The sequence below is a fragment of the Seriola lalandi genome, unplaced genomic scaffold (assembly GCF_002814215.2).
Source record: "Seriola lalandi dorsalis isolate HSWRI2012SDOR001 ecotype SW California unplaced genomic scaffold, Sedor1 jcf7180002054383, whole genome shotgun sequence".
NCBI classification, from domain to species: Eukaryota; Metazoa; Chordata; class Actinopteri; order Carangiformes; family Carangidae; genus Seriola; species Seriola lalandi.
The window spans coordinates 1379042-1394764 of record NW_019524936.1 but is presented as its reverse complement, the minus strand read 5'-3'; the positions used below and the strand labels follow the sequence as shown (position 1 = coordinate 1394764).

At 39.8% G+C, this 15723-nt stretch overlaps 1 protein-coding gene across 13 annotated transcripts in view; it reads left to right on the top strand.

Moving 5' to 3' along the window:
• The window catches only part of LOC111657121 (calcium-activated potassium channel subunit alpha-1a), a 103090-nt gene that overhangs the window by 42599 nt on the left and 44768 nt on the right, over positions 1-15723 (top strand). For all 13 annotated transcript variants that reach the window (XM_087174796.1, XM_087174797.1, XM_023409142.2 and 10 more), the window contains exons 3-5: positions 6342-6403; positions 12300-12393; positions 12484-12595. In XM_087174796.1, the coding sequence (XP_087030922.1) occupies positions 6342-6403; positions 12300-12393; positions 12484-12595 (268 nt within the window). The remainder of the gene's footprint in view (positions 1-6341; positions 6404-12299; positions 12394-12483; positions 12596-15723) is intronic.

The following is a 15723-nucleotide window of genomic DNA, read 5'->3' as shown; positions in this document are numbered from 1 at the left end:
GAAAGAAATCTGAAGAGGAGAAATGGATATTCACTTGTCCTGCAATTCATATCACAGTCTATAATGGCACTATTTCTCTGTGCAGCTCTGTATTTTGTGAGAGTCATTATGTGCACAATAACCTTATTAATCAATGAGATATTTGAGGACAGACAGATGGCCTGGCTGGAATTCACCAACATCCATAGGTCATTTTATTTTGGAATACAGCACTGTGTTTTTGGGGAATCTGCTGAGGGTCAGTGAGTCACCCTCAAGGACCACTGTGTCAGGGAACATTTAAGTTGCACAGAGTTAAAGTAAGAGATGCATGAACCGGATGTGACACATGAGAAAATGGAGCTCGGACTGCACACGTTTACCTAAACAAGGACGGTCACATGACTGCACATACAAATCTCTGGCATCCCACCAATGAGAGCTTTGATCCCACAGTGACCACAGGCTTTAAGGAACTATGGAACAAAGTGACCCCTGGTTCTGGTGAATCCTGTTTTTAGACACTGTAGCAGCTCACAGAGTAACACAAACTCCCACTGCAGAATTTGTAAAACATGTTTCTACCTTAACTGAATTTCAATGAGCCCTGATTCTTTTAACTGAACCACTGCAGTACTGTAACATTAACTTAATGGTGATGTTTACTGTTTTCTCGCTGAGCTAAAATTCTACTATTGTTTCTTTCTTTTACCAATATTACATTAAAAGCCTCCTTGGTCCCCGATGTATTATTTTGACAAAAATAAATGCCTGTATGTGAACCTGTGTCTCTTTCCCTATCTCCAAAAGTTAGAGTGGACTTGCTCCTGACAGTAGAAGTGTTTTTCTTGCCCAGGTAAAGTTCCTGTGTCTTTGGCAGGTTATTCATACTGGTTGATGGTGAGTCACACTCTAGGAAGAGTGGAGGAGCACGAGTGGGTTCTCTGATGTTTGCAGGTTGACTTCTCAATGCCTGAGATCTGCTAGTGCACTCTGCCGGGCAGTCATATACTGTACATCATGGACAGGACCATTGGTGATGATTATGATCGCTTGTGAAAGTGGACCTAGAAAAAGTCTAATTGTTCTTTTTTTAATATACATGTGAATCAGATGGAGATTTCTGAGACGAGGTTTTTTTTTCTTTTTTGTGATTGTGAAAATGACGTTTCAGATTTAGTTTCTTACTCTTGTTGTGTACTCGAGACGTCAGTCAGACTTTGTCAAAAAAATGAGGACTTGAGACTTGACTTGAATTTGATCGCTATCAAATATGAGTTACTTGACTCCTTAAAGACTTATTTCAAGAAAATATGTACTATGTATGACACATCTATCCTTCAATGCTCAATTCAGCCTCAATTTTAAACCTAAAAAAGACAGACACTTCTTTCGTAGCTTGGACTTTCCCTCAAAGACTTGACACTTGGCTCCGACTCATTTCAAATAACTTGAGACTTCACTTGGATGTGTCTCAAATGACTTGACTTAAGACTTACCCCGACGGACTTGACAATTGACTTTGACTTGTCACAAACGATTTGAGACTGGCTCTGACAGACTTAAGGACCTTTTTCTCACCTCATACTAACCTTGCGAGGCAGCTGGATTTCTCGCAAGTGAGAATCCATCTTTCCAGGCTCCAAGCTTTTCACTTGTGGCCCAGACACAGTGGTTCAGACCAATTAGTGTCCTATTAGGGAGGAACTACTGGCAGCTACAGGTGTGTCTTAGGTGTGGTGACAGCGAGAAGCAGCTGTTCATTAACAACAATGGTGGTTCCTAAAGAGGTTAGCGTAGATGATGCTACAGTATCAGTTACATCAGAACTGTTGCTTGGTAACTTCAGCATATATTTGGTTTAAAACTTTTGGGCTATAAAAACCAGAACAAAAACGATGAGGTGGAAAACATTAAAGCGCTTCATAGAACTCAGGGGAGCTGCATTATTATTATACCAAATAATTTGATCCATTGTTAAAATACAAATATTGATTAGTGGCGCGCCAAGAATGTGCTGCCTTAGATCAAAATAGCCACAAGGTTGACACACAAAACGCCATTAAATAATTGTTTACACTCATCAGCGAAGACTAGTAATTCTGATTGACAATAATTGAGCAGCATAATCAGGATTATTGTTTGAGCCAAAATTGTGTAGCCCTTTGTTGGGCCGGCTAAACACTCTGTGTGTACTCTAAATGCTCCAAATAGAGTTGAGAGCCATCAAAAGGTCATAATGAGGTCAGTGGGTGTCATCATGTTGCTTTGGCAGCCAATACTCCTATACTAAACTGTCAACCAATAACAACAATAGCTTGAGATTGTAGCGCTGAAGTTGAATCACATGTCACAGATGTCCTGTCAGCTGTAAACGACCTGCACTTCAATAGTAATGACACTGTAAATTTCTCAAATGTTAATTCAGTGTCCATGTATTTGTCAGGGCTGCAGTCCATCACGTTTATGGCTGTTGTTGTAAACATGCTAATTTACTGTTAACACCCCGGGCGAAGGATAAACTGTGCAAGAGCCCTGTAAACAAAAGTCTAGTTAGTGAGGACAGCGATGATGACCAAGGTGTCTCCTACAATTCAAGGTCCATTACACAAACATTTACAGCTGCTCTAAATCTAATAGAGGTGCACAAGCATCAAATCAAAATACAAGTGATTCAGTTATTTTGTGGTAAAGTAATCTATATGGTAAATAAAAACCAACAACAAAAAATTAATGATTCAGTCTTGTGATTTATAAAATTTACAAGGCTGCACTGTTTTTTTTCATGGAGGGAAATATGCTTCCTGACTTAAGCATTTGCTGCAGAGGATTCATGATCTGAATAAATCAGATTTTCAGATCATTATTTCCACTGATTCAAACTTGTAGGCTGAGTGTCACTCTTCCACTCATCTTTTTTAAGAAGATGTTTTCAAATTCTGAAGAAAGAAATCTGAAGAGGAGAAATGGATATTCACTTGTCCTGCAATTCATATCACAGTCTATAATGGCACTATTTCTCTGTGCAGCTCTGTATTTTGTGAGAGTCATTATGTGCACAATAACCTTATTAATCAATGAGATATTTGAGGACAGACAGATGGCCTGGCTGGAATTCACCAACATCCATAGGTCATTTTATTTTGGAATACAGCACTGTGTTTTTGGGGAATCTGCTGAGGGTCAGTGAGTCACCCTCAAGGACCACTGTGTCAGGGAACATTTAAGTTGCACAGAGTTAAAGTAAGAGATGCATGAACCGGATGTGACACATGAGAAAATGGAGCTCGGACTGGACACGTTTACCTAAACAAGGACGGTCACATGACTGCACATACAAATCTCTGGCATCCCACCAATGAGAGCTTTGATCCCACAGTGACCACAGGCTTTAAGGAACTATGGAACAAAGTGACCCCTGGTTCTGGTGAATCCTGTTTTTAGACACTGTAGCAGCTCACAGAGTAACACAAACTCCCACTGCAGAATTTGTAAAACATGTTTCTACCTTAACTGAATTTCAATGAGCCCTGATTCTTTTAACTGAACCACTGCAGTACTGTAACATTAACTTAATGGTGATGTTTACTGTTTTCTCACTGAGCTAAAATTCTACTATTGTTTCTTTCTTTTACCAATATTACATTAAAAGCCTCCTTGGTCCCCAAGAATGGATGTTCATTAACAACAATGGTGGCACCTAAAGAGGTTAGCGTAGATGTTGCTATAGCACCAGTTACATCAGAACAGCAACAATTTCTCCTTTGAAAGAAGAGCAGAGAACAACACCGAAGGCTTTTCTTGATGGAAAAGATGTTTTCGCTCTCCTCCCGTCTGACTTGGGAAAGAGGTTGATTTATCCACAGGCTCTGCTGGTAGTGCAAAAAAAAAAAAAAAAAAATTAGCCTGTGATAGACAGATGGTTCATCCAATCACCTGCCAAATATTTTTGAGAGCACCTGAAAGCACCTTTTCCAAACAGTTTCCAATAAAGTCTTCTCAGATGCTTCTGAGTAACAAACCATTGGACTTGTTTCAAATAACTTGGTTACATCTGGTGTGTCAGGTAAATCTCAGACAGTTTCATGAAAAAAATGTATTCTTTTTAACACAGTGATTTCTTAAGTGTCTCCCTTTCTGGCAGTGAACGATTATTATTAGAACATTTTAAAGAAAATATGGGACATTTTCTTTTTATCCCTCCTACCTCGTAATCGGTGTTGACATTAAGTGAAGATCAAACTGGCAAAAATAAATGCAAATTGGTCTGAGTATGTCTTGGCAGATCTCTGGGTCATCATGCAGAGGGACTTATCCAGTGGTCGGTCCTCTCTGTCAGTCTGAGCTCACTGTGCCCCCACCCCCACCCCCACCTTCAGCCATCTGCCAGCAAATGGCTGAAGGTGGCTGAAGATACAGATGTGATGCATCATTATCCCAAGACTGAGATGAATGATGAGCGCTGGCCCCGCTCTGCTGTCACCTCATTGACAAACCCAGTCGTGAGCGCCGCTTCTTTGTTACAGCCAGCGTGTTTTATTTACTGCCATCACTGAATCTTCCTCTGCCGGCGGCATTAGCATTTCTAGGGTTGCACAAACATTGTTTCCAGTTTCTAAACTGGGATGGTCAGAGGCAGAAAGAGATTTCCTGGCTTTCAAAGAGGAAGGGTCGATTAAAAATGCATGCGGGTGCTTTTTGTCATTACAGAGCCATCAGCGGTTGCAGGTTGACAATGCAATTTCACATCATGGAAATGAATTAGGCTGAGCTCATTCATTATGGATGCCCATTGGCTTCTTGTTCGGGATGGCCATTGTGTCATTTCTAAATAGATGAAAGGGTAGGCAGGTAAGGTCGCAGATAACCCGCTAGTGTATTTCAGGATGTAAAACATTTGTTCTGCTGTCTGGCGGAAACCTTTCTGTTCAAATCTGTGTCTCTCTGGGTTGAGCCTTCATCTACGTTAGCACTGGCTTTTAAAAGAGAAAATTAGGATGCAGATTCCGCAGTGATCTGCTTTGCTTTTTTTGACTTAAGTATCAATTGACAATACTGTAAAATTACCATCATGTTTAAAGACTTAAAAAAAATCTGGGTCTTTTATAACCCAAATGGCAGAAAACATGTTTTGTAACAGCTGCACTGCAAAATGTGAAATGTATAAACTCATGAAATGTGTTGTGGCTTAGTTGCTTTTTAGCCTACTTAGTTAAAAAAAAAAAAAAAAAAAAGTCTGCTCTAGTTAGGTAACAGAGATTTTGTCTTCTGCCCTCCATTTGTTTTAACCTTCCATCTTCTTCTCTAGTTTGACAAACATAACGTGACAGCAGAGTCTTTTTGGAACTTTACTGTGTGATTCTCAGCGATAGTGTTGTGTCAGGTGAGGACACAGGTGGTTTCCTGCACGTAGCACTGACTGAAATGAAGGAGCAGTCACCTCGAGCTCTGTTTGTCCTCTCAAGATCTCGATGTGTTTATTCCTCCTTTAACTATTTGTATTCACAGTTTCGTCTTATTTCTTGTGTCATTAGAGACAGAGCTTAAGTTTCACCTAAACTCTATCAGTATCCGCGCTGTCACCTGACGACTCTCGCCTTGTTCGCCAACACCCCTCGATCTCATGTTTATTACCCCGCGACCTGCCTCCCCAGTCTGCTCTGAAAGTCCAGCACCTCCCCCGCTGCAGAAAGGCAGAGTGGCAGAGTCAAAAGCGATGCCCTGCTTTTCTTTTTTTTATTATCATGCTGCTCCGCTGTGGCCACCGAAGCTTCAGGCTCAGCCGTATCCTTCCTCGTTTGTGTCTGTGTTTGTGTCTGTGAAAGGATTCTGTCACCTCGCCCACTCTTCCGCTGCCAATTTACATGATGAGCCGAGCTCTTGTGTATTTATTTACACTGTCAGACATACAGTAACTGAAGAGTCTGTTTGTGACACTGCTGTTCCAAACTGTGACTTTTTCTTTTTTTTTTTTATAACACAATTATAACAGGCTGATGAGATTTACCAGGATCTGTTAATGCTCATTTATGCACATGAAACATTAGCTACACACCTTGAGACACACCAAAAGATCTAGTGCTGCAATTAACATTTATTCTCATTATCAATTACCTGATGATTATTTTGTCAATTAATTAATGAATCGTTTGCCTAAAAACAGAATGACCTCTTCATGTGTCTTTTTTCTGCGATGATTTCACCTTGATCCGTTTGTTTTTCTTGTTTAATGTTCTCTAACTTGGTTTTAAAAATGTCTTCTTGTAAATTCCTCCATATCCCACAAATATGGTGCAGAGCATCTGAGGATTAAACATCTCTGTCACTGCAGCTCTGACCTGTTTGTTTTTTCTATTTTACAGGTGGTTCTCGTGTTTGCTCTCAGCATCGGAGCCCTTGTAATATACTTCATAGATTCCTCTGAGTAAGTATTTTTTTTTAAACATATCATCATTATTTGGAATGACAGGTACTTTCAAGGCTACTTTTATCATTTCTCAGAGTTCAGTGTGAAAACGTTGCTCGCAGGCTGAAATGTCTCATTTGACCGTAAGATCAGTTCTGCTCTTGAGATGTGGCTGTGTACATTTTAACACTGCCAACGCAGTATTGAAGCCTGGTAGCAACTGAACCAACCACAACAGGTCTGAAGATGGATGGATGAAAATGTGAAATTTAACAGAGAGATCCTCGAGTCTGTCTCAAGTCCTGCCGCTCCTGTCCTCTGAGTCTTTAAGCTCAGAGTTCACAGTAGCATCGTTAAAAAACACAAAGTATTGAAGTTTTGTCTCAGAGAAATATAGCAATGTACTAATTTTGCTCTTCATGTTATTGCTGTCTAAATCACTAAAATGTAAAATGATGTTTTCTTTTTATAATCTTTAAGATTATATAATGGTTCCGTCTGTTTCAGACGTATGACTTAGATGAGCCTCAGAAACCTCAGCCATTAACCGGTCACTACAGTACACTCTCATAAATCCTCATATAGCAGAGCCTTAATAACATTGAGTGCTTTGTGCTCTTTACACTGCAGTATACAGTATTTGGGAACGCAAACATGTTGGCTGTTTTCTATTTACATTTACATTTACTCATTGAGAGACGCTTTTATCCAATCCCCCTCCAGGTTTGCTTAATCTCTGTAATGAAAGGATCAGACTCTCAAACAAGCAGGAAAGACCAAAGTTCCTGTTCAAAACAATCAGCATCACTCATCAAATTAGAGGAAGCGGAAGACCCTTTTAGCTCCATGTGCGACAGTATACTGTTACTGCAGCCTGGTGGTGTTTGGACAGGATGTGCCATTAAGATGTAGGGCAAAATACACCAGGATAAAAGCTTTTATCAAGCCCAAAGAGACTCCCCGCTGGGAGTAATGTTAAGGCAGAGATGAGAAAATGGGCTATAAACTCATGTAATCTGGCTCATGGTCCTGGTGGCAGGCATTCAGGTTATTTGTTATTTCATAAGACCGCATAGAGCGGAGGGCTCGGCTTGCTCTGATGTGGTTTGCGAGCATGATCTCATTTCATTATCTGGACAAGCTCAGGTAGAGTTACATCCCTACCAGTGCCATCTGTGGCCTCCGGTTCTCAGAACTTGCTTGTCGCAGCGCCTGATACCTTTTCACCTGATGAAGGATGGATGACCTTCGACCTCTCCCTTTAACCTTTTCACACGTATGAAAGGGCATTGTTAAATACAAAATGAGGAATGATGCTGCAGCACCTGTTCAACGTCGTATTTTCATATTCATCCTACAAAGCTCTTTGTCCCAGTTTTTATTCAGTCTTTTCCAGGTCTTTCTATTATTCAAACAGTAGTTTTTCACTACCTGTCAACCCAACAAGCCCAGTACTTAAAGCCAAAGAGCAGCCAGTTAGCTGCTCTCTTGCGTGCTTCTAAGTGGTAGCAGACTGTAACAGATACAGCCCTCCCTGTAATTAGTCCTGTGGGGCTGCTGAGGCTGTTATATGATGGACAGGCTGACCTGGCTGGAAGCAAGACAGTGAGAGAGACAACACAGCAGACCCATTTACATTCACAGAGAAGAGCTCTCTATGAGCTGCGCAGAGATGAAGGAGCCGAGAAAGTTTGGCTTCAAAAAGCAGTAGCGGTGTCTCACTTTGCACCCTCTGCTTCCATGCAGCTCCACATCATTTGTAAGTCGCGATGAACACGGAGAGTGCTACACTGTTCCTTGTTTCATCAGTGTTAAGGCAGAGTCGGGTGTCAAACTTCAACAGTGACCTTTGACTGAACTGTGTCAATACTTGCGCAGAGTATTGAAAGCTGATGCTAAATACTCAGTCAGACTCTTAGTCATGTTTAATTATATCTTATTTAATCTTTAATCAGATATTAAGCAATGATGGAGTTTCGTTAAGTGATTTCTCTGACCACCAGGGGGCAGATAAACTGCACACCAAGCAAACTTGGAAATCTTGCAATTAAGTGACTTTTCTGGCCAATTAGAGGTCGGTGGAAGAATTTGTGAACACAACACTGGCATATAGTGAACACTTATTTACACATCCAGCAGTTAGAGGTCGTTTTTCTGGCCACCTGGAGAGTTCTTGGTCTGTACAAGCCACTCTTTAGCTGCTAAATGCTGCAGTATGTTCACCAGCTAGTTGTCTCTGTCTGCAATAACTGATTTTGGCAGCACAGGAATCTGTAAAACAAAACTTTGAACTGTTGTTAATGTATAAATCAACCAGTTGCGTATTTACACATTGAGCAGAAGCAGAGCAACATCATTCAACAGTCTCGTTTCTGTTCATCTGGTGAATGTTTAATATTCACTGTCCGTTTTTCAGTCTCTACCTACTCCTGAGAAAAAATATCTGACGTTTACCTGCTACTTTCTTCTTTAGCTAGCCACTAATTATGTCTGTCTGCCTTTTATTCCTGAGCAGCGAACTTACAGTGAGTTTATTAGAACCTTGTGCTGTGAACATACAGCTGCTGCATCTGGAAACAGTTTTAAAAGAGCACTGTAAGTTTCTGGGGAAAATCATGAGCTAAAGAAAACTTTGGAGAACTTTTAATTTGTGTGATGATTATTTCTGGGTTCGCCACTTCGACTGGAGCAACCCCTTTCTCACAGCTTACAGTCGTTTGATCAGTTGTTAATAAAAAAAGTTGATTAGGGAACCTTTAAATCAAGAAAACTTAATATTCCTCAAATGAAGGTATCAAAAAGATTTAACAGCAAGAACCCATGTCATATTGGGACCCGTATCAACGATACTGAGTTAAAGTGATCTTTCACACTCGGTGGATTCAGCTTTTGTTCAGGTTTGTTCCAGGTTATAAACTCTCACATGAATCACGTGCACTCCCATTAAGAACATTAAGGGTCTCTACATGCGAGCCGGTCAATCCTGGTTGATGTGAGTCTGAATTGAATGAGGAAGAGAGAGACCAAGAGCTACTATGGACACGGAGGGTTTGTGATCCATAACAGGCTTAGACCTCTTCCACACCATGCATACTGTAACTCAATTATTTAGCACTGCAGGTCTGCCTCTGCTATATGGTCTGTCACCCTGCTTTGACAGGGATTTGCCAGGCTGACGTGTCATTACCGTGAACGAGGGCAGAAACTATTTTTAGAGGTGCCAAAAAGTAGACTGGTTAGATTTTTTTATTTTTTTGTTATATTTGTTGTAAGTTTGGAGAAAAACAAGATTATGCAGATGAAAAAAAAAAGCTGAATGTAACAATTTAATGAAAGGTACGTCTTGACTTGAATAGTAAAGAAGAAAACAAAGATACAACAGAAGGAAAGAAAGCAGTTCAAAATCAAAACATCAACCAATTCCCTTTGTATAATCAGATGTGTTATTCTTTATTGAAATATCTTTCCAAAAGCATGACAAGGTCTTTTTCAGAAATTATAGTTTGCCTCTTCCCATGAACCAGATATGTGTCGTTGTGCTTGGTGGATGCAAAAAGTTAGACCTCTGGACTCCAGGTACATTTTTAGCACCTTCTAAACTGTCCTTACCCCACACACACACGGCATCCTTATTTTCAGCATGGACTCATCTATAAACCTGACAACTCATTTTTGTTTCTTTTTTTTTCATTGAAAGTCTGTGCGCCAGTAAATTACTGAATATATGAGTAATTCATAGATTTAAAGATTTCTTTAAAAAAAACTTCTAGTTCTACAAATGTAGAATCTCAAATCCCCACATCAGCACTTTTTGTTCTCTACATGACATACAAATAATGTTATGTTTCTTTAAATAAAACATGCTCTGTGTATTCACCAATGATCAGCTGGACTCCAGATTGCCATTTCACAAATTCATGAGCTCTAGGACCCAATTTTCTGACCACCTTTCACATAAGTATCTTTCAACACCCAAATGCAGTGGAAAGGCAAGTCCAGTTTACACTTAAGGGTTAAAACAATGCAACCTATCTGGAGTAATGTGCTGTCAGCGGGCGAAGATTTCTATAAATACTGCCTCGATTAGACTCAGGATGTGTGAAGCTGTCTGCTTCATCACAGCACCGACCTCTCGATCATCAAGCAGAAGATCAGCTGAGTCACTGCTGAGCATCAGATCGCTTCAAAATAATCCCCGAGGTATTTTAATTTCACCTCATGAACTTCACAAGGACAGTATTTTATTAAAGGCAGTTTATTTCGATTTTTTTTTTTACATAACAAAAGCAATTTGCTTTAATCCGAGTGGTATTAAACAGCACGGGGGGTGGGGGGGTGTAGCTGCTGAGTCTTGCGGTGGGCATTAATGTAGTTCGTGAATGTGAGTGTAGGGATCCTGCAAGTAGAGACGAACACAGGAGCATCACAACAAAGTAACTGTGAGCGTGACTTGCTTGGCACTAACATGCTGCAGAGAAGTACGGACTGTGTATAAGGAATAAAAATGATTCGGAGTAAGCTGTGCTTTAGGGCAGTGGATCCCAAACCTTTTCATCTTGTGAAAAGCAAAAGGAAACAACATCTATTTGTCCCCCCCCCCCCCCCCAAAGTCACATATGTCCATAGACTGTGAAGATGAGCCAAAGTTTAATTCTAGCTTTTCCGATTCATTTATTCGTATAATTAAAAAACAAAAGAAAAAAGATCAATTTTTGTTATGAAACAAAAAACAATTTGTGTGTCAGAAATTTTTTTTTTCTGCTTTTCTAATCAGGATTGTTCTCTGCAGAGTCCTGACCCCCTGTGAAGGATCCACTGCTTTAGGGCTTCAACTAATTATTATTTTCATTATACATTAATTTTTCGGTTCATTTTTAATCAAATCATGGTTTTGTGTAAAATATCCAATAAAATCAAATGAAAGGTGCAAAACTACAGTTCAAAACTTAAATGATAAAACCTTTGAGAAGCTGAAACCACAAAATGTTTTGGTTTAATAAGCGATTTATCTGATTGAATCGAATATCAAAATTGTTGTTGTGTAATTTTATGTCAAACAACATAAAATCCATCGACTAATCGTTTCAGCACTAACACAATTAACCAGTCAGGTTTCCATCATAAAAATCTTGTGTTGTGATCGAACATCTTTTCCACATCACAGCTGTACACTAACATAATTAACTCTTCTTCTCCAGCACCTTGTTAAGTTTTGAATGTGAACCTGTGTTATCATTTCAGGTGTGAATAATATTTTCAGAGGAACTTTATTAAACAATCAAACTAACCTATTACATTCACATTCACGTGGTTAATTATTTCTCTTTATTTGAATTCTTAGTGCCAGATACAAGCTTTTTGAGGGTGAGACTTCACTACATTGCTAGCATTTGCTTTGGCTGCCTGATTTCATAAAAGAAGACATGAACCCTGCATGCATTTAACCCTTAAACGACTGCCTTGGCTCTGCATTTCCATCATTTTTGACTAAATATGGAACTCAAATGCTGTCTATGAGATGGGAAATGCAGGCCTGAAAGGAAAACGGCACCGTTTTCATTATGTATTGATGCACTTTGGAAAACGACACATTCCTCAGGCAGATTGTTTTGCAGTTATTTAAGGGTTAATCAGGTATCTCAACAAGTTATTGCTTGTGTGACAATAAATGCATGTCCTTTCTCAACAGAAAAACCATTGGAAAATATCAACTTTTGCACTTTTTTGAACAATTCTGTTCCTCTTCTTTTGGGAATCTTAGAAATGCATTTTCAGGAAAAGAAGAAATGCATCTTTTATACTTTATTTTTCATGAAATACTGTTGTTAAATATCCATTTTTACCAAAACCTTCCTCACTTTATTGTCTGTTCTTGCCCTTGGTCATTGACATCATTTTTTTCTGTCTCTAATAGTCCCATCGAGTCCTGTCAGAACTTCTACGAAGACTTCACATTGCAGATTGACATGGCATTCAATGTGTTTTTCCTGCTGTACTTTGGCCTCCGTGTAAGTAAAACTTAGGTTGTTGATATGCGCTCTTCCCGCGTAGGCTACCTGAACTCTGCAGATCTCATCTTCAACCCTTTATTCCTACAGTTTATTGCTGCCAATGACAAGCTGTGGTTCTGGCTGGAGGTGAACTCGGTGGTGGACTTCTTCACGGTTCCTCCGGTGTTTGTGTCGGTGTACCTGAACAGGAGCTGGCTCGGTAAGGATGCTCACATTGCTCACGCCTAGGCTGGATAACTGACCCGAGCGTCGTATTAGCTTGTATTTCCCAGCAGCCCGTGGTGCCACCCAGTGGATTTACTGTGTGTATGAACGCACCAGATAATCTCAGCACGTCACTCAAGCTGCAGAGAGGGGAACTTGTTGGTCTACTGTGGTCATTCACGTGGGCACACCTGGAATATGAGCCATATAAGTTTGATAATTTTGTCATGAAGTGAACTTTATGTCCGGACCTTGCATGTCATGCATGAAAAGTTCGAATGATGCTCAGTATTACCGTGGAGACGGTGCATCAGATTGAAATCTCTGCTACAGTACAGCATGAAAACTGAAAGCATGGTGACTCAGAAGCTTTATGAGCTTTACTCCTCAAACTACTGCTTGTTTGCATGACAGCACTATCAAATATTGTATGGCTGTCGAGGGTGTGCCATTTAAACAGGCATTTTTCGAGAGTTGGTTTGAATGGAAATGTAATTTTTCTATGGATGCCATGTGTTGTGGGCAGTGGGCATTGTGCTGCAGGTGTCATTCCCATGCCCTTCCCCTCCCCAGTGGAGCTCTCCAGCACACCTGCAGTAACACGCAAATGAAATCATGCTCCGTACAGAAGTACACAAATGGATAAAAAAAGGTAATAGGCTTTGTTGGGAGCTTGAGCGCTGGAATAGAAGTCAATCTGCTAAATGTGTGAAGCTCATCACTCGGAGAGGTCTGTGAGGAATTAGAGGATTAAAGGGGATCTTTTTTTTTTTTTTTTTTTCTCTTTACTTTTTGGTTCATTACACATTTTTATAGATGCTTTTTCTTCTCCTGTCAGCTGAGGAACAAACTTGCCGTGTAGCCAACACCAGCACCTCTTTCAGCAATGAACACTCTCTACTTTGGAGCCAAAATGACAGCTTGATAAGTACAGTTGCGTAATGTGCCTGTGTATTTTCCCTGGGCTGATGTACTGTGACTCCTGGTGTGAAAACAGTAGCAGCAAGTGGTGGTTGCTGATGCCATCTAGTGGATATGAGAGAGCATCGCTGGCATTTTCTTTCAACACTGTTGTCATGACATTCTTACGCATATCGGCACACAGTCCATATCGCTGTTAGTTGCATTTTCAATCCTTCTTATTCCAAGAAACAGTCCTTACTCGCTGACCATTTCTTTTTTTTCTTCTTTGGATAATGTGCAAGTAAGCTGACTTTCTGTATAAAATATTATTGGTTGTATTATTTATGAATGAACAATACTACCTTATATCTATGAAGATAACTACAGTATAAATCGACACTTACAAAAAAAAAAAACTAGAATGATGAAACCCTAACAGTGCAGGAGAGCTGGCTTTAGTCTTCATTGTCACAGATATGACAGAGGATGGAGTTTATTCAAAACAATGTACACACCAATCAGCTGTGAGATTTTCTTTTTAAATCTTGGCATTAGTTTTAGTGGTAATCATTGTTTTGGTTGAATTTCCCACATTTCCTGTGCAGCAATGCGATTCTGTTGTTCTGCTTGTGTGTAGGTGTAGGTGTTGCTCTTTTTGCTATCTGCTCAGCCATGCATGACTCGCATCGCTCATTTGAACTGTGGAGTTATTCCTCTATTTACTGTACCTCACAGAATCCACATTGCACTTCCTGTCTCACAGTAGACGCTGAGAGAGCGCAGCACATACACAAGCTGTCATGCACATAGTTTGTGGACTGAACGTAGGTTTAAATCATTTTCATATCAATATGGATATTGGTTTTTAAAATGAAAATGATTAATTTACAGAAGTTGTTATTGAACTAAACATTGAGGGTAAAAAATACATACTGAGAGTTCCTGTGATTTTTAGAGCAAATTCCAGTGGAACATTTTCTCTGTCAGACATATTAGCAGTTGGTGGTGGTGGATTAACGACTAATTTAGCGTTTAGTTAAACTGAGGTGAAACAGGTGATGAGGTCACAACCAGCTCAGCGGCGTCTGCTTGCAGCTGTCAAACTCCCTCCTCAACACTCCATATTTCACACGGCGCTCATCCAAACTGCTAATCTGCCAATCCTGCTGTCTGAACATTTTGACACAAATACACACACAGTATGTGCTGATATTCTCCCAAACCAGAACCCACTGGTGCATGACAAAAGTGTAGTTGCGAGCACAACACGTCTTCACGAGGAAACAACATGCAGCAGGCACTAAACACAAGAACAGTTTTTAGTGCAACGCCAGAATTTAGAAGCTGAAATTCTGACCTGCTCCAGGTGTGAAATACAAGCAGCCACCAAGGCAACACATTTATCTCTCAACAGAGAAAATTATCCAGCGCAATTCAGTCAACTATTATGAGGTAAACAGAACATTACTACTTCAGATAAGATATTCATGTCTTGTTGGTGAGCACATGTTGCAGCTTTTCCCTCCCTCTGTGAAACAGAAAGAGGCTTTTAGTATTAAACTGTCCGCTGAAACAAAATGTCCTAAAGAGCAAATGCTCTGAAGTAGTGGTTCCCAACCTGGTTGTCAGGACAGACAGTTATTTGAATTTAGTGTGTTGTGTTGAGTTTTTAGACAGTTGTCTATTTCCAACCTTTCCTTAAAAAAAATTCATTCATTATTGTTTTATTGTTGGAAACTTTATATATGTTCAGTGGTTCCCAACTTTCTTGACTTGTGACCCCTTAAATCAGAGTAGTGTCTTCATACGACCCCTCGTCACTGGATGCATAGGTTCCTAATTGTAACCAGTTCAACTTAAGAGTGATTTTTTTTTTTTTTTTGTTATTTGAACAATTGGATTCCAGAAGAAACAAATTGATCCAATAATCCACAAGAAAAAAGTGAAACTTAAAGGAAGTTCTTCACAGATTAACACACTTTTGTGTTGACACATTATAATTAGTACAAAATTAAATTGGCATTTCTTCAAACCTTAGTATGAATTTAGAGCTACGTGCTGGAAATTATTGGACACTGTGGGTGTCTTCAGGAAAATTGAATATGTCTCTAAAAATATTCAAATGAAACACTCTTAGAAGGAAAAATGATACTTTTGATTTCATTTCTAACAGTTTATAGACATTGGCAGGAAACTGCAAGTTGACAGTGCTTCATTTTA